Source organism: Cotesia glomerata, linkage group LG1 (genome assembly GCF_020080835.1).
Source record: "Cotesia glomerata isolate CgM1 linkage group LG1, MPM_Cglom_v2.3, whole genome shotgun sequence".
Lineage (NCBI taxonomy): Eukaryota > Metazoa > Arthropoda > Insecta > Hymenoptera > Braconidae > Cotesia > Cotesia glomerata.
Genome location: NC_058158.1, coordinates 37,356,131 through 37,375,951, shown reverse-complemented (window position 1 = coordinate 37,375,951; position 19,821 = coordinate 37,356,131). Strand labels below are relative to the sequence as shown.

Genomic DNA, 19,821 nt, shown 5'->3' with positions numbered 1-19,821 from the left:
TGGTGATTTTAAACGAAAATTAGTTTGCTTATTAAATATACTGTTAATTTGATTAATTTAAAATACGTTTGACTCAGTAAATTGTTAGCCATTAATAAAATATTAATAATAATAATAATATCCTTTGAATAATCGTCTGTCAAAGCACAAACGATTAAATATTAAATAAATGATTGACGAAATTTTTAAGACAAGGCTGGGTGGGGACATTGTCAAAGATTGTGTGACACTTGAAAGTGCCTGTATGTCTTGTCGTATTTTAGAGGGATAGATATGGAAATATTATGGATACAGGTTTTTTTTTTTTTTTTAATTTTTTAATTATTTCTATTCGAGACTCCGAAATATTTATAATAATTCAAATATAATCGAATTTTTTATACGTGGACAATATTTTGGAAAATGTAAAATCGTTGTATGAAAATAATATGGGTAATTCTAGTATATATATAATATTGATTTACATCATTTTTTTTTTAATTTCAATTTTTATTATTTATTTCTTTTTCATTATATATATACCATGTGTCATTATATTAAATGGATATAAAGAAAAAAAAATACATATATATATATATTCTGAATAATCTGAAAAATTACAGTAGATTTAACGTTCAATTAAACGTACTTTTTATTTTTAATGTGTAAGGTAATACTACTATACAAGTATTACAACAATATTGAAAAAAAATCAGAATAATATATAAATATTTTAAAATTTGATTTAATTAAGAACAGTATTTAAAAATTATTGCTCACATAATTTTCTACAACATTTGTGTAAAAATCAACTGACATTTTCAGACTTATTTCATCAGATCTTTTGTTTTTATCTTACAAAATAATTTATACCATACATACTTACTTTCCTAAATGTTATTATTTTATTATTAATATAATATTAAGCCGCAGTAAAGTAAACGAAGAAAAAATTTATGAGACTTGGCATTTTCAGAAATATCTGGAGCATTTAAACTTTAAACATTTTTAAATAACATCAATCTTTTTTTAATTATTTTTTTATACTTTTAGTGTTTAGAAGTAAAATCTTGATGTTTATGAAAATGCTCAGCAAATAAATAGATTATTTAACATGAAGACAGGCCTAGTGACAGAATTATATAACGTGACAATTACACCGGTGGTGTCTCATATATTTGACAAAGTGAAAGTTATTTCTTATTATTGTCGAATAATAATTAAGTACCGGAGTGACAAAAACATTAATTGTGATGATGAAACACAATTTAAAAAACAACCTAATTTTAGTGGAGTCAATTTTATAAGTACTGTTTTTTTAAATGACAAGAATAGAAAAAAAAAAGTGAATAAAAGTTCAATGAATTATTGTAAAATAAATAAAATTATGCCTAGTGGTTTGCGTATATATATATATATATATTATACTGTAACTTTTATGTTATTTTTTATTTTAAAGTTAAAATATAAGAAAACATTTTATAAAAAAAATAAAAACTCGTATATATGTATATATATATTTATTTGATACCTGGTTAATTAATTTAAGAAAAATCCAATGATACTTATAATAATAATAATTATTATTATTTATTTATTTATAAATATTTACATGCTATGGCATCGTAATTGTCGATGAAAAAATAAAATAACTCTGTTACTTATACAATTGATGTTTTTTTTTTTTTTTTCTCCAAGTTTATTTGCACTTGCTGAGACATTCAAATTTAATAATTATTAAAAAGTTTGTAAAAAATTTTTATTATTTTATAAAGGAGGAGGAAAATTACTGTTTCAAAGGGAAAAAAAAATATCAAGTGCGAATATACTTAATACAATAGTAATAATAATAATATGGTGGAATTGTAAATGTTTGTTGAGAAATTAGGCCTCTGTAGATTTCTTTTCTCCGGCTTCGTGGAAACTTATAGAAGCAGAATTGATGCAGAATCTTTTTCTGGTTGGCTTGGGTCCGTCGTTGAAGACATGGCCTAAATGAGCTCCACACTTTGAACAGGTCACCTCGGTCCGCACCATATCTGGGTTTGCGATCAGCAATAGTAGATTGCCACCAACTGGGGTGCGTCGTTATATCGACGCATTTTTTTTTCATTTTGGTGGTGAATAGGTGGGAAGGCAAAGGAAAGACAGAACAATAGAGTGTGATTAAATTGAGACCTACATCGAGGTATTTTTTTTTTTTTTTTTTTTTTTTTAATTTGTTTAGCCAAATTTACACGAGCATTCAGTTTAAACAAAAAGCGATTTTTATTTATAGTTTTTTTTTTTTGTTTATAAGTTTTTTAACTAAAATTTTAACATAAATTAGAAACGTAATGAAATTAATAATCAGCTACAGCAATTGTTACTGCTATTAGGTTTTATAGATCAATAAAAATAATATAAAGAGCTCAAGACAAAATTTTAGAATAATAAAAAAAAAAATAAGTTTATATACAATTTAAAAATATTAATTATCATCATTATTATACATGAATGTATATGATAAACATGATGTAAGTCTACTACAATCACACTCTAAGCATTTAACGTGCAGGATTTAATAAAAATAATACATAGATTTTTTTTTGTTTTTTCAGCTAATCTCAAATATTAGACGTGCAGAAAAAATTTATAAAAAAAATAAAATTTTTGAAGCGATTATAAATATATGTAGCTAAAATAAGATAATATTGGATTGAGGGGGGATACACAGATAAGGATTTTTAAATAAACATAGTATGATTAGGATTGCGGGACTGGCTGGTTAATAATAATAATAATAAAAAAAAACATAGATATAATAAATAAATAGCTTACCATGTGAAGTATCTTTAGTTAACTTTATTTTTCCTTGATCCAATACTTGATTGAAAGCTGGCCAGCCGCACCCACTGTCATATTTTGTTTCCGATGAAAATAATTCCTGATGACAGACGATGCATGTGTACGTTCCTTTTTCATAAAATTTATTGTAGCATCCCGTGAATGGTCTAAAAATAAAGAAAAAATAAAAAAAATGACAATTAATAATTATTTTTATACATATATATGTGTAAATATTAAAATTTGTAAATGGTAAGAGATAGAGGAAGTATAAAATAAGCTTAGATGTTATTTTAGAAGCACTTGGCCCTGAGCACTTGGCCCGTTGATTCGAGATTCATGCTCTTGAAAAAGTTATTTCTGTCACTTTATCTATCTGTCGAGCAACACTCTATATTAAACGATATATATCTTTATTATTTAAAAAAATAGTTATAAATTTAGATGAATAATTAATAAAATTACCTCTCAGTGCCTTTCTCCTGTGTGACATGCCACTGTATTGGAGTTAATCGCTTTTTCAATTCCTCTTTATTTGTTTCCGACATATTTTTAGTTTCTTTATTAAATACTGTAATAAAAATAATAATTAAGTTGAGAGCGCCGGTCTTTATTAAATGACTGTCAACATTGAAATATTATTTAAAGTTTCCCGAAGCTCGCACCAGCTCATACCCCACTACTTGCTTACTTATACACTAAAAAATCTTCAATGAAATATTATCATAGTTAAATATATTATGAATCACCTATTATTTATATATGTCTCATGTCCTCCATGAGTTACTTTTTTTAGTCGTATACCATATTATATTTTTTATTTTTATTTTTCTACTAATAATAAACTCCAAATTATATATATTATTTATATTTATAAAAAAATTATTATTTAATATTTTCCATAATATGATGCAATTTAATAACTATTGAACAATCTACTTGAAATTAATATATATCTAGATGAATTGTTAAATTAAAAATTTTTTAATATATATTAAACCTACGTGATGAATAATTTCGTGCAATAGTTAAATAAATTTTGTGCGATAAATAATATTCAATATGGCGTAATCATTAAATACATTAAAATGTAAATAAAAAAAAAAAAAATATATATATATATATATACTCTCTTGGTAATATTTATCTTATTTTATTTACACATTTGTTGTCTAAAAATTAACAAAAATATAAATTTTGATCAATAATGGAATAATGAAAAATAAACAAACAATTAGTATATATTTGTAAGGAAAGAATATGGAAAAAAAGTTAAAATATTATACGTAAATATTACCTATTTGGGAGACAGTAAAGTTACAAATATTAATTACAGTCGGTCGTTTAACAACACCTTGTAATAAATTTCGACAAATATTCATTCCCTCCTATCACTTGTCAAATTGTTTATTAATTTGAACCTGTTATGTTGTTTCTGTAAAAAATATTACGAAAAAATATTGATATTATTGTTATTATTGTTGAATAGTTATATACAATAGTCTGTTAGATGTCACTACTCTTATATTTCTAATAAATCATTTACAATTAATAATACTAGAATTTAAATTTGCGCGCGCAAGCGCGCGCCTGACTATAGAGTTTGCATATATTTTCATGCTTATGATACATTCGACCAATCACGTTACGAATAGTTTGATGCCACATACATTTCATCTCAATTTTATTATGGGACTAGAATTTAAATTTGCGCGCGCAAGCGCGCGCCTGACTATAGAGTTTGCATATATTTTCATGCTTATGATACATTCGACCAATCACGTTACGAATAGTTTGATGCCACATACATTTCATCTCAATTTTATTATGGGATTTTATAACAATGCAGATAAAAATATAACTTATTAAAAATTTTTAACAAATAAGCAAAAATACAGGGAGATGGATTCTTACTTTTAATAAATTGTTATATTTATAAATTTTTGATACTTGACTTACTTATCGACTGTGTAAAGTAAATTTTCCATATTTCGATGTGGGTGTAGAGGTGTCAAATTTATATTCCTACAAAAGTCGAAGCTTCTTGTTAATTGATCTTCTTAATTACTATAGTTGATAGTTGATAAAATAAAGGATCTCGGAATTAACAGAAAATCATCTCGGAGGGTGTTTAATAGTTTAATAGTGTGTGTATATATATATATATATATATGTGCCTGTTTGTCTTGCTGACTCTGCTGCTTATAACTAAAGAGCGGCAAGTTTTGGCTTTATATGAGAACATTGGCTGTAAACTCTAACATTTTATACATTTGGCGGCGTCTATCATATATTATAATAATAATATAATTGTTTTGTTAATAATAAGTATGTTATTATAATTGTATAAATGTTAAGAAAAATGAGCTTCTCCAGTGATGAAGTTAATTTTTTGGTTTACCGATATCTACAAGAGTCTGGTAAGTTATTCGATTACCAAACATAACCTTTAATAATTATATTTTAATATTTATTTATTTATTTATTTATTATTAGGTTTTCAACATTCGGCATACACATTTGGAATAGAATCTCATATATCACAGAGCAATATAAATGGAGCACTTGTTCCACCTGCCGCTTTACTATCAATCCTTCAAAAAGGATTACAATACACTGAGGCTGAAATATCTATCGGAGAAGATGGTACTGAACAGAGAATGATTGAATCTCTGTCTCTTATTGATGCAGTAATGCCTGACGTCGTAGTATCCAGACAAAATCAACAAAATCAACAAAAACAGCAAATTAAAACAGATACACAAGATACTAATGGAGAAGAGGGTAATTTATTAGTCAAATATTTAATTATTTATTCTTATTAATCCTGGTACACCCTGGTTCAAATTACAACAACAACAACAACAACAACAATATCATTAATTTGTACCTCCATTTATACTCCAGGAATACTAATAGCTTTGAGTTTATTGTGAGTTGTTTGACTTTTAGGATTTCCCACTACAATTATTATTGTTATTATTATTTAATTATTAATTTAATTTTTTTTTCTTTTCTAAAATTTACAATAATAATATTAGTGAAGTGAAATTCTAAATCCTTATAAAACAATTCATTTTTTTTGGAGCTAACATATTTAAATAAATAAATTTTAATAATTAATTTAATAATATTAATAATAAAATGAAAAAACCACTAACAGTTGTTACTTCAAATGAACGAAGTGGAGAAAAAACTGAAATGGAATCAGAAGAACAACAGACCGGTGTTGTTGGAGTTGGTAGTAATGCAAGTGCTATTGAAATACCAGCTAATAAAGCGACAAAATTACGTGGTCATGAGTCTGAAGTATTTATCTGTGCGTGGAATCCGACAACAGACTTATTGGCTTCTGGTTCTGGTGATAGTACAGCTAGAATTTGGGATATGTCTGATAATTCATCAACTCCTCAACAACTTGTATTACGGCACTGCATCCAAAGAGGTGGTGCTGAAGTACCCAGTAATAAGGATGTTACATCTTTAGATTGGAATGTAATTTATTGTCAGATATTTATTGTATATATTATTTATTAATTATTATTATTATTATTATTATTATAATATTTAAACAGTGTGATGGTACACTTTTGGCAACTGGTAGTTACGACGGTTATGCTAGAATTTGGACTACTGATGGAAGATTATCATCGACTCTTGGCCAACACAAGGGTCCTATATTTGCATTAAAATGGAATAAACGTGGAAATTATATATTGAGCGCGGGAGTAGATAAAACAACAATTATTTGGGATGCTGCTAGTGGACAGTGTACACAGCAATTTAGTTTTCACTTGGCTCCAGCTTTGGATGTTGATTGGCAGACAAATACATCATTTGCCAGTTGTTCTACTGATCAGTGCATTCACGTTTGTAAATTAAATGTTGATAAACCTATTAAAAGTTTTCAAGGTCATACGGTAAGTTAAATATTGTTATTATTATTTTATTCAGTTTATTTATTTATTTTTTTAAATTATTTTTAGAATGAAGTAAATGCTATAAAATGGGATCCTCAAGGTAATTTACTGGCAAGTTGTTCAGATGATATGAGTCTTAAAATTTGGTCAATGAAGCAAGACACCTGGGTTCACGATCTTAGGGCTCATCATAAAGAAATTTACACAATAAAATGGTCACCTACAGGACCAGGAACTCACAATCCAAATATGAATCTTACTTTAGCCAGTGCTTCGTTCGATTCAACTGTAAGATTGTGGGATATTGAAAGAGGTGTATGTTTTCATACTCTAACCAAGCATACAGAACCCGTGTACAGTGTAGCATTTAGTCCTGATGGTAAATTTCTTGCAAGTGGTAGCTTTGACAAATGTGTTCACGTGTGGTCTACCCAGGTACATTATTATTATTATTATTATTATTAATACAAGTACTTGAAAAATTAATTATTAAAAATTTATTTTTAGACTGGTCAATTGGTGCACAGCTATAAAGGTACAGGTGGTATTTTTGAAGTGTGTTGGAATAGCCGAGGTGATAAAGTTGGCGCTTCAGCTTCTGATGGAAGCGTTTTTGTCCTTGATTTACGTAAACAATGATTTAATATAAATAACAATAATTATTTTTATTCATTATCATTTATTAACAAGTTTCATTTATATTCCATTCAAGTGAGATGACGATTATCAAAAAAATTATTATTATTATTATTTTTTTTTTTTTTTATTCAAGTAATTATAGATGCATGTTATTAAAAAGCTTTACTATTGTATTTTACGAGTTTTAATATAAATGATTTTTGAAATCTTGATGTATACATACGGCTTACTACTATATCTATCAATTATTTGTATATTCTAAATTATTACTGAAAACATAGCCGTATGATTAATAAATTTAAGTGACAAAAAAAAAGAAAAAAGAAAAATACCTGAAAAATAATTATGTTGTTTTTTTTTTATAAAAAATTTAAATATCAGGACAGGTATTATTAAATAACTATTAATGAATAATAATTGTGTATTAGGTTATAATTTATAATTAATATAAATATATATAGGTATGAAGGTTAATAAATTTTTTCTAAAGATTAAAATTTTTTAATTTCATTTTCTACCCCTTAAACAAATATATTTGTAACATAAGTAATAACTGTTGAATATTGATAAAATAATATTAGTTTCAGATTGATAAATTAAATTTTTTATGTTATTAAAATAAAGCATCAATATTTATTACAAACATATATAATTTTAAAATAACTAAAATAAATATAATATGTATAATTCATCTAAAATCTAAGTACACAAGGAAGGGATACAAGTAGAATTGTTATTTTTCTGTCTATTTAGTACTAACATCAATTTACGTATATTATTGAAAGCCTTTGTATTCTTATATATTTATTTCTTTTTTACAATAAATAAATAAGAATAATGTTGTTAGGAAGAACTGTAATGCAACGGTGAATTAAAATAATATAAACTTGTGAATTTCAGCGCTTCTAACAATTAAAAAAATTTTTTAATTTTATTAAATCTTTTTAGTTGTCAAAAGAAATTGTAAGACTCGAAACAAAAATTTAAAAAATAGAGTTTTATATTACTGCTCATGGTAAATAAATAAAATATTTTTAAGAAAATAAAATCACACAATAATACTGTTTCGTATGATTTAAGATTATTTATAATTTCAGAGATATGATTAAAAGTTTATCATATCAATATCAATGTACACTTTTAAATGATAAATAATTCTATTTAATTTGTGTGAGTTGTCGGAAAGAAAAATTATTATTATTTTTCTGTTTATTGTTATACATATATTATTATCATATTTCTTTAAAAACAAGCAACGATCTCCTGATGATACTTGTCATATTTAATAATGAAATTGATATAGCGTTTTTCTAAAAAGATGACAATAAGATATAAATCACTAGGAAAAAATAATAAATGTGTAATGTTTTTTAATTTAAATATATAATATATATGGACAATTATAATTACAAGCGGAGGGATAAAATTGTACTCGGTGTCCAACTCTGATTCACTCACGTTACAATAAACGAATTTTGTTGTTATTTTTAATCTGTAACAAAGGAGAAAAAACAAAATAAACAAAGTGAATATGATAATATGATATATGTATATGAAAGTGAATTACCTTTCGTATCTGGTCATTTAGATTGTACTGACTGACATCATTTAGATTGTTGTACCAATCAAGAGTAAAGGGATTTTTAGCCATGTTATTGTTGTTAAACTCTGATTGATCTCCAATCAATTGATGATCAAATATTCGAGGTATTTTTATGTTTTTAGGTTCAAATATTTGGGGCAAATCCATTTTAATATACTGATTAGAGCGTTTACCAATATTGTCCAAATAATGACGATTAGCGTCTATCTGAATTTTTTCCTGCTGAGCTTTTCTGCGTGCCAGTTCCAGTAAAACACGGTCTCGAAGTACGTCCAACGAATTTGTTACCGAGAGAGAATGAATTCTTTTACCCCGATCGATACCAGATACTGAATCATTTACTTTTAAATTTTCATCCTGTAATTAAATATAAAATACATAATAACTTTTAACTATCAAGAAGAGTAATAAAAATAATTTCATTTATTATTGCTTATAGTGCTTATAATTTGATAATTAAATTCACTTTCCTCTATAAATTATTATATACCATTTTCATTAAAAGGTATAAAAAAAAAATAAAAGTATGCATTAGATATATCTTTATGTTTTTTTTTTTTTGTTTCTGAACATGACATTTATCATAATCATAAAATATAATAATATCATGAGAACTATAACACAAAAAGACAGTAAATTATTAAAAAAAAAAAGATAAGAGTAATGTTTATAATAATAATTTACCTGTGGCCAGTAAAATTGGTTGGCAGAGAATCCTCTTTCGTCGATAATGTATGGTACGAATACTCCATCATCATCATCATCTCCTCCTCCATCAGTAGGAGCATCTCTTCTTTGGTGTGTTAAATATGACAAGGGTGTTGATTTTGACAGAGTCATAAGCGTTGTTACTGTAAGTAAGCTCATAAAAAACATTTTGTCTTGATAAATGAATAAATTCTTTCAACCAAAGTTTCCTGAAAAATAAATATAAATATAAATTATAAATTAATCTATATAGACATGTACACGTGTTAATACGTTTGAATGTACAATTGAATTATCTTCTACCGCAGTGATATTCGTATATATATATATAAAGTTTATTAACACCGGCGTACACGATGGCTTAATTTGTCGTGATAATTCCCAAGGGAGCTACTGAATATATGTAGATATATCTAGCCACGCTTTCCAATTACCGGAAATCTCATCTACGCATACCACGTACCACCTTATTCTCACACTACCCTTTTTATTCCTTTTGTTTGCGGTGCTATTTTTTTCTTTTCTTTTTTTCTTAATTATTTGTCTCCCTAGCACTTGATTATTCTCCCTTTAAAATTACATTCTCTTTCAATTATTTACAATTTATTCACCTTTTTCGTTTCTCCGTATAATTAAAAGTTCTGCATCATCTGTACAATACAAAAACTATTTTTTTTTTCTGTTATTTTTTGTAAATTTAAATAGTACGGACTGATTAATAACAGAGAAACACATAAAACTAACAAACTTTGAATGTTGTCGGTCGCTTCATATTACACGTCGATACTACACTCAAAATATACTTCCACCTTTGTAGGAATATAAAAAATAAAAGTTGGTAAAAATTAATCTTTGGGTTTTACTTGTATACCGTTATCTGGTTTTTACAAGGCTGATATCCCCACTCTTTTTGGGGCATCAACAATTTCTCCACTATATTGCGGCTGTGTGGCCCGCGACTTGTGCTTTCTGTACCGTATTCACCCTGAACCTCACCTTCTCAGGCTGTTGGAACAGAATAATAGGGAAACCACAGATAAAACCCATAATGTCTCGGATAGCTTAACTGGTAGAGCCTTTGGCGCGTAACCAAATGATCCGGGTTCGAGTCCCGGTCTGGGCTGTCTGAATTATTTTTTCGGTTACCGAAAAAATTCCTACTGAGTAAGGTCCCTCCTCCCTCCTTTATCCTTTATTTCCCCAGTTCCCAAATTTGTTTTTAATGACAAATTTAGCTATAAATTATATAGTACCCCTGATATAATAGCCACGCTTTGATTAAAAGTAGTTGGATTTCAGCAGTTACAGTTAACTTGACATCAAGTTTGCCCGTAAATTTTTACAGTACAACAGTTGTAAACAAATTGACTAAAATCTACAGCCCCAATTTGAATACAAGTTAACACCAAACTTTTGGTTAACAAATTGTACTACAACTTGAATAAAATACTTGTACTGCAAGTCTTGACGTCAAATTGCAGTTTAACTTGTAGACAACTTAAGTAAAAACATTTTTAAAACAAGTAAGTCTACAGTGATTGATAAGAAAAAACTTGTTCTTTATCGACCACTGGAGCATTAAGGCCCCCTCTCCTAGTGTGCAGAGATCCCTCGCGTTAGCCAACGCTGACTAGAGTGGTCACCCATTCAAGTTGTTGCTTAAATGTGTGATCGCCCAAAGTCAGACGTGCTATCTCTGCCACTTCCAGAGCCTCGGGCAACGTAACGTAACGCACATATTTTTAATTATAATCACTTAAAAATATTGGTGCGTGCTGGGATCGAGAACCCGGGTGGTCCCACTCTTTCGAAAAGCGAGCACCGAGCCGACCAGGCCATTGCCAAACTCTTGGTAAAAATTAATATTTTACATAAACATAAAAAAAATGAACAATAAAAAATAAAATTTATGAAAACTATAAATCTAGATGATAGGTTGACAATATTTTCGATTTAAACTTATATCACGATAATTTACAAAAGTCCCAAAGAAAAGTATAATGGTTCGGAAATTTTATTTTAACGATCAAAATAGCCAGTCGCATCGTTCATTTCCACAAGATTTACAAAATTGTGATCGGCGATTGCTAGCACACAGGGATAGATATATTCTCTCGTCTTTTAGTATTTTCGCCTATTAAATTCTCTGTACTGGTGCAATTACGCTTATCTGCGCGGTCCAAACGATCCACAAAAGAGCTAATATAAAATATACTTTGATAAAATATTTTATTTGTAAATAATTTTAATATAAATTGAAATACAGTAAGTAGATTAAAGAATTTTAACTCTTTAATTTAGACAGGTGAAAATAATAGATCTGAGTAAGTACAATCAAAGTTTATATTAAAAATAGACCAGGCAGCATCAGCAACAGTAACTATTACCTCAGAAAGTTTTATCCGTGTGTCAGAGTTACGTAGCATTTAAAAATAAAAAGGGAGAAATTATTCGTCTGGACATTTAATTCATTTTTACGGGTCGGTAGACGCCCAAGTGAGACGCGTATAATGTGCCTTAGTATATATATAAAAAAAAAAAAATGTTGAAAAAAACAAAAGAAAAAAAATATGGACAAAAAGAAATTTGCATTCACACTTGGTTTTACATACACTACGTTTAATCGCTGTTAAATTAAAATGTCAAACAAGCTTTTTTTCAGCCTCCATCAATCTGTCTTCCATTCCGATGCACGATCAACTTGTTTAACATTTTTTATATATTTTTAAAATAAGTATCTAAAATTATATTTATAGATCTCATTAATTTACATATATACTAGCTGTTACCCGCCCGCTCCGCTGGGCACTTTATAGAATTGTATTTTTAGATCTAGACTTGAAATTTAATTGGAAGATTGTTTTGACTTGCACAGATTCCAAATTCCATCAAATTGGCCTGTATCTTTTATCCAAGTGATTATTCAGCTAAAATTCATTGTAACTTTTAATGTGCAATCACTATAAAATTCCCGTTGCTTTCTTCCAAAAATGAATATTAATTGACACGAAGAAAAAATATTTGAAATGAGCATTGATAGTTCTAGTTAAAGTAATTTCAGGTCTCATAAGTGAAGTTGAAATCTGCCTAGCTTAAATTGCGACGAATTTCACCGTTAATTAAAATTTCCTCCGTAACATCAATTATACATAGAAAATTTTTGTACTTGTTTTTTACGAATTTTCTTAAAATTAATAGCCAAATTTCTTTTCTATATCTCATGTGTTTAGAAAATGCAATACTTTTAATCTGTTATATTTTCGCGATCCCGTAATAAGAACAATTCATCGGTTATATGATCAACAAAAATAAAATGTATGTAAAATTTTTAGTCCGTTGACTGAATAGCTACATGTAATGTTAAATTTTGGAAACGTTACTATGACTTTTTTGCCGCTGCCAAAGAGACGATTGTTGTAAGAAAATATATCACTATTAAGAAAGAAAAATATTCAAATCCGTTGACCTTGGAGGCCATCCCGGTATTTGCCTGTTTCTCTTGAGATTCTATCAAATTTTATATTTGTAGGAACTGTATTTTAAGAATATGAATTTTTTGACAATTATCACTCCCGCACTCCTATGTGGGGGAGGAATTTCGTAAGATCTTATTCGAGATAATTTCTAAATTATAAATAAAAGATTCCAACGAAACTTCGAGTCCATAAAAACTATCGATTGGAAATGAGAAATCTTCATTGTTAACGCCCTCACAATCCCTTTTGGGTTAGAATTCGAGAAAATCCATTCTCAGCTGAACTTGATATCGTACACGAAGATTCCTACCAAATTTAGAATCTGCAGAAGTTACAGTTTGGAAATTAAAATTTTAGATTTTAACACCCACCCCGGCAATCCCTATCGGAAGTAGAATTTTTTGGAATCCGTTTTGAGATGATCTCATGACAAATGAAAGATTCCTACCTAATTTCAAGTTTGTAGAAGTTACAGTTTGAAAATAGAAATTTGAAATTCTAACACCCACCCCCGCAATCCCTGTCGGAAGTAGAATTTATTGAAATCCGTTTTGAGATGATTTCTACATGACAAATAAAAGATTCCTACCAAATTTACGGCTTTTAGAAGCTATATTTTGGAAATTAAGATTTTTTTTGTCAACACCCACCTCCGCAATCCTTATTGGGGGTGATTCGTCGTAAAATCCGCTCTTAGATCATTTCTACATCACATATAGGAGATTCCTACCAAATTTGGAGTCGATAGGAGCTACAGTTTAAAAATGGGAATTTTCCATTGTCAACGCTCCTGCAACCCCCCTTGTGGGTGGAATTTCGTAAAATCCGTTCTTAGCTGACCTCTACTCGGCGAAAGGAATATTCTTACCAAATTTCAAGTCTCTACGCGTTATGGTTCCAGAGATATCGTGATGAGTCAATATATAGGTGGAAATCTCTTATGTATATATATATATATATAGATTTTTAAATTTATTCTAATGTCAATAATATTTAGGATTAATTTTCATAAAATTATTATAAAAAGTTGAATCTTTTTTTTCAGTCAGCAAGCAGAGACATCTTATAGTATTAACCCTGATAAAAACTAAATTAAATTACCCGATAATACAAATAAAAACAGTATCATCTTGGAATATATTTTAGCATAACAATAATGATGATGATGATGATGATGATGCAAATAATAATAATAATAATGAAAAGTTATCACAGAAAATGATTGTGCTTGCTTTTCTATTTCTATATCATCAATACGTACTTACTCGACGGCATTCAATTTCTTTATATAAATATATATATATATATAGATATAATAAAGTACTTTTGATATCGACATAACGTCGTGATGCTGTTAAACCCCTATGAACCTATATCACTATACCGTATGTACTTTTATATGTAATATACAACACCGATATACAATACTCAAGAGACAATATCTAAACTCTCAATAACTCAACAAGATTTTTATTTATACATAAAACTCAACAATCAAACATTATATTAAATATTTATTCATTTCCGTATGCATTATTAATTGAAAAAAAAAAAACTTAATAATTAATTTAATTAACTTTAAGTGTATATATGAAATTATTATTATTATTATCGTAATTAATGTAAAGTTGGATGTCAGAGCTGACAATCGGTTCATTTGGTGCTTAATCTACTCATCAGTTCATCACCTTGCGCCTCTAATAAGTTTACTTTTACGTATATCTGTAGCATGTAATCTGTTAAATTATTCTTATACATCAAGTACTCTATTGAATTTTGTTAAAGAATATTACTTTTTAAAAATGTTGATTTAAATATTTTAAAAATAATTTACTTGTTTTGTTAATTTAATAAAATCACATCGCGTGTGTATTTTAATCCGTTTAATAAGTTTTATTAAAGTTAATAATTGTATAAATACATAAATGTTGATAAAATTGAGAAAAAGCAAAGTAGTAATAATAATAATGACAATGAATAAAGAGAGTATAAAATATCAACACGAGTGTTGAGTATTTGTCTGACCATACTCAGATTATTCTACTACTATTTATATAAACTGTTAATTTAATTAATTGAATAAATATCTCAACTGTTGGTATAAGCCAAGAGTTTTATTAGATATCATAAAAGTTTAAAATAAATAAAACATTTTTCAAAAATAAAAGATCAAAGACTAAAAAGTCATTAAAAATGATCGATAAATATTTAATGGTAAAAATTTATATGTTGATGCAATACTGCAATCTATATTTTACTCTTTTCTACTGTATAACAAAATGAAAATGATTTTTTATTACCCGTGGGATGATCCTATCAATCTTCGAATGGGATAATTCACATATATGACGTTGTACAAGACTGATAAATATATTTATTGTCAATTTACATTATGTTTAGCAATATTTTAGAGGCAATAGTAAAATTAGAAAAAAAATAAAAATAAAATTATATAGGTCAACTAATTTTATCATTATAGATTTGGGGTTGCGTGAGAAAAGAGTGATGTTGTTAATTAGTTTATTATGTTGGTATTGTTGATGGTGTTCTATCAATGCTATAACGTTGTAATTTATAAGTTATAAGATATAAGGATGATGTAATGGTGATTATATTCCCGGGGTTTGAATTATTATCGCGTGTCTTATTCAGTAATCCATAACCCACGATCATCCACCGTCGAAAATTTAATTTTCCCCTAATTTAGCTACATATTGCCACCGGCAATCACTGTTTGTGGTTTTATTTGCCAACCGTTTTATAAACATATATCTATACACATTAAATACCCTCATATACATATTTTATCAGCTGATTGTTACATGTTTAGTTATTTTGTTTTATAACTATAACTATTACACTCACTAATCATTCAAAATATCAGAATACCCTTGTTAGATAATCGATATTTATTATTACTGCTACTAATAAAATAAAAAAAATTTATTTCTTCTCTAATAATATAAAATTGCTGTTTTATTAACATTTAATAGAATATAAAATAATTTAATTAGTTTAATAAAAAAAAAATTTTTGTTTTGTCACAACTGTTGATAGAGTTTTAAAAAGTTTTAATTGAATAAAGTTAAACAATGTAATTAAATAATAACAAACAAAATAAGAAAAGTAGTATAGTAATATAATCTTTAAAATAGTCTTACCCCGAGTAAGAACCAGCTGTTGTTGTTGACCCACTGGGAATAAATTATAACCACTGAATAAAATTTAAAAAATATGAATATAAGCTTCTTCCGTTGCACGTTTTAAATTATTATTACAATAATAATAATTATAATATTTGTTTGGTTAGAGCTCCAGTAGATAAACCAAGTTATTACTTTCCAGATTATACTGAAATTCAATTTTCACGATAATGATATCTAATTTATTTAAATGACAAAAAAAAAAAAAAAAAAAAAAATAACTGAAACTGATAAATATTATAATGAATTAAAATTCTCACTTGTTAATTAAAAATTTTGTAGATATATATTATCAGGTAGTTGTTGACAATCAAGTTCTTAAGGAAAGGGGGCTTCCTCACTGAAGAATGGACCACCAGCGTTTGACGTCGTAAAGCCAGTGGTTGTGAGCTTTTATAGCGACTGTCCTATCCGGAGCGCCGCTCACTCTTCTCTCTATCTCAACCAATTGTACACCAGTACACCAGTAGTAGTCCTACGGGTACTACGCTTAGGTACTACTCTGCCTACACTGATAAAAAAATTGACTTGACTTAAGAGCCAAACTCTTGAACCAAGAATTCCATTTTGAAGAAAATGATTTTCTTGAATCAAGAGAATAAATTCTTGGCTCAAGAAAATTTTCTTAGACCAAGAATAATTTCTTAGCTCAAGAATTTATTCTCTTGACTCAAGAAAATCATTTTCTTCAAAATGGTATTCTTGGTTCAAGAGTTTGGCTCTTGAGTCAAGTTAATTTTTTTATCAGTGTATATAAAATATTGTCTATATTCAGTTACGTTGTCTCAATTTTTATTTCTACAACCGCCGATTTACCCTATATTTATTCTTCTTTCTTCTTCTTCTTCTTCTGGCTATCACGCATAACACAATACTGACGTGTTAGCGCTTTCTTGATCAATCATCCTGCGCAACATCACTATCATGGTAATCTTGATCGTGAAATATTACTCTGGCAAACAGTCTGACCACTTATTCCTTATCCCTTATCCTGATGATTGTTGTTGTATATTTATTCTCAGAGATGCCGGAATCTTTCACCTGTTGCGCCTTATATTTATTCTCAATTCATTTTTTTCTCTCTCTCTCTCTGATACATTATGATAATCTCTTTTCAAGTTTTCGTCGATCGATCACGAGAGCTTTAATCTAAACACACGATAAAAATTATTTAATAATTAAGACGTTTTGATACTGATTCTGTTAAAAACAAAAATTTTATGAATAAATTAAAAGCTTTAACATAATAAAGTTACTATAGGATTATTTTTTCTTCATCTTCTGTTTCTTCTTCTTAAAAATAATAATTCATCCTTATAAAAAAATATATATTATCATTTATAACAAATATTACTTAAAACTTTGAAAAAATATGGAATGTTCGATAAAATTAAATTGCATATTAGTATTGTGTATTTTATTTATCTTATACGATATATTGTTATAATTTACAGCATATGGGAGATAACGCGTTATAATATTAATATATATCGATCGAAGAAATATATAATACAGAAAAATGTGTAAAGAAAAAGAAAAAAAAAGGAAAAAAGGTTGATGACTAGTACACTTGATATCATCAGTTGAGATGACTATTGACGTGACATGAAAATGAGTCGACAAGTCTATTTCATTCACCGAATAGGAATACAAGATGAGAAAAAATAACCTATAGTTATTGTTATTATATGAGGGGGTGTATTTCCGAGGACTTTAATTTGCATGTAAATTGTAACATCCAAACACTCGTCACTCTAAATATTTCCTGTTTTAAAACAACCTTATAAATTATGTCTGTGCTCATACGAGAAAAAGATTCTTATTGATGCAATGTGTCACTTTAACGAAAAGCAATAGCAGTCACAGATTTGTATAATTTATTTACAACTCCCAACTCCCTCCTTCAGTTACTGAAAAAGATACCTTTTTTATTTTATAGTAAATTATTAAAATATTGGATTTTTTTGCAGTTAAAAACATCAGCAGGAATCATCCACCCATTATTTTAATGGTAATGACTCAACAAATCCGTTTCCGTATTAAATTAGTTTGACATGATGACTAATTATAATATTATGTGTTCATGTATTCATTTATAGTTAATAATTAATCTATATATATTGCTTTTGGTGTAACATGGACTATTAATTAAATTATAAATGTATAGAAGAGAAGATAATAAATTAGGTATTTATTTGATGGCTCAACTGACAAGACTAAAAAGCCAAAGTGCAACAGAAATCGAATTAGTTTATTAACACCAGTATATATACATGTATATATTTAATACCAAGAGAAGAGAAGCGATCCCGCTTGACCGCACTTAGTACTTGGGTGAATTCCACGCGTCAACTTAATAAACTTAATAAACTTAATATACACAAACTACAATGTTATTATTATTAATTAATTATTAATACTGTACATACTTATCAGCAACTATTATTTTAACAGTATATATGATGATGACAAGAAAGCATGTTAATTAATTCACAAGTTGATTTAATAAATATTTATTTCTTATTATATTCTTTTTAAGTTTAATTTTATACGATACCTAATAATTCAATTAGTATTAAAACTTTATAATCTTTAAATAAAGTTAAATCCTTTTCTGAATAATAAGATTAAAATTTATAACTTATTTTGTTTTAGTCTCTGAAATTATAATAAAGAAGAAAGGGTCGAGATGAATCTTTTTTTTATCACTTTTTTTTTCCCATTAGCAATCAAGAGAGTGCATATTAATTACTCAGATTCTTTTAAATATGTCAATAACAGAACAGATAAAAATACTTTTAAACATACACCTCTCTTTTATTTTACTGATTCCCCGTACCGGTCTCTTCCTCTTGCTTCATCCTCTTTCTCCAGTATGTAATCAATACAGGTATTGATCGTGAACCCTTATATTTCTTTACTTTCAATTGATAATAATCGAGATATGTCCATTCAAACGTAAAATTACTCTTTCTTTATTATTAGTTTATTAGTTTTTTCTTTTCTAACTAAAACTTTAACATATAAAATAAACAATTAACCCTTCAGGACATGGGTTATGAGATTTTTTCTCATGCGCAACTTCAATCTCAAATATTTTTTAAATTTCAAATGGAAAAGCTACTTGAAATTTTTTGTATCTTCCTATAATTTAGTTTTCTAGACACACATACAATAAAAAAATTTTTTTTTGATTAAAAATAATAAAAAAATAATTTTTTTTAGAGGACATGAGATTTTTTCTCATGGCCAGAGTATTAAAAGGTGGGAGATTTTAGCTTTCGTTTCTTATTCGGCCGAGTTCGGCTCATTTCGCAGTCCGCGTCCGCCATATTTATTTACATCATACTTAACCGCCAAAATAATAGTGTAATATTGTGCTGTGTTTACCTACATAAATATGTAAAATTTATAATTTAATATTTAATATTTTTCAAATAAATAATATTAAGAGGTTTAATAAACGT

General features: G+C 27.5%; 3 protein-coding genes across 6 annotated transcripts; 1 reads left to right on the top strand and 2 right to left on the bottom strand.

Moving 5' to 3' along the window:
• Nucleotides 1–1,541: 1,541 nt before the first annotated feature.
• On the bottom strand, nt 1,542–4,853 carry LOC123271131 (methionine-R-sulfoxide reductase B1). Of its 4 annotated transcripts, none has more exons than XM_044737353.1 (5): nt 4,765–4,853; nt 4,103–4,240; nt 3,271–3,376; nt 2,800–2,972; nt 1,542–2,054 (listed from the first exon to the last, which is right to left on the bottom strand). In XM_044737353.1, the coding sequence occupies exons 2-5, from the start codon at nt 4,185–4,187 to the stop codon at nt 1,864–1,866; spliced, it is 555 nt and encodes a 184-aa protein (XP_044593288.1). In that variant the 5' UTR covers nt 4,188–4,240; nt 4,765–4,853; the 3' UTR covers nt 1,542–1,863. The 4 variants fall into 4 exon arrangements, with proteins under 4 accessions (XP_044593288.1, XP_044593297.1, XP_044593313.1 ...); XM_044737362.1 differs by having other exon boundaries at nt 1,542–2,018; nt 4,765–4,783; XM_044737378.1 differs by lacking the exons at nt 4,103–4,240; nt 4,765–4,853 and adding an exon at nt 3,810–3,834.
• Nucleotides 4,854–4,888: 35 nt separating this feature from the next.
• On the top strand, nt 4,889–7,669 carry LOC123271066 (F-box-like/WD repeat-containing protein TBL1XR1). Its single transcript, XM_044737300.1, has 6 exons — nt 4,889–5,225; nt 5,302–5,589; nt 5,969–6,300; nt 6,381–6,725; nt 6,792–7,160; nt 7,233–7,669. The coding sequence occupies exons 1-6, from the start codon at nt 5,156–5,158 to the stop codon at nt 7,362–7,364; spliced, it is 1,536 nt and encodes a 511-aa protein (XP_044593235.1). The 5' UTR covers nt 4,889–5,155; the 3' UTR covers nt 7,365–7,669.
• Nucleotides 7,670–8,677: 1,008 nt separating this feature from the next.
• Nucleotides 8,678–17,448, bottom strand: LOC123271119 (diuretic hormone 44). The gene is made up of 6 exons (XM_044737343.1): nt 17,171–17,448; nt 16,615–16,860; nt 16,313–16,502; nt 9,652–9,884; nt 8,932–9,324; nt 8,678–8,856 (listed from the first exon to the last, which is right to left on the bottom strand). The coding sequence occupies exons 4-6, from the start codon at nt 9,841–9,843 to the stop codon at nt 8,824–8,826; spliced, it is 618 nt and encodes a 205-aa protein (XP_044593278.1). The 5' UTR covers nt 9,844–9,884; nt 16,313–16,502; nt 16,615–16,860; nt 17,171–17,448; the 3' UTR covers nt 8,678–8,823.
• Nucleotides 17,449–19,821: the final 2,373 nt, after the last annotated feature.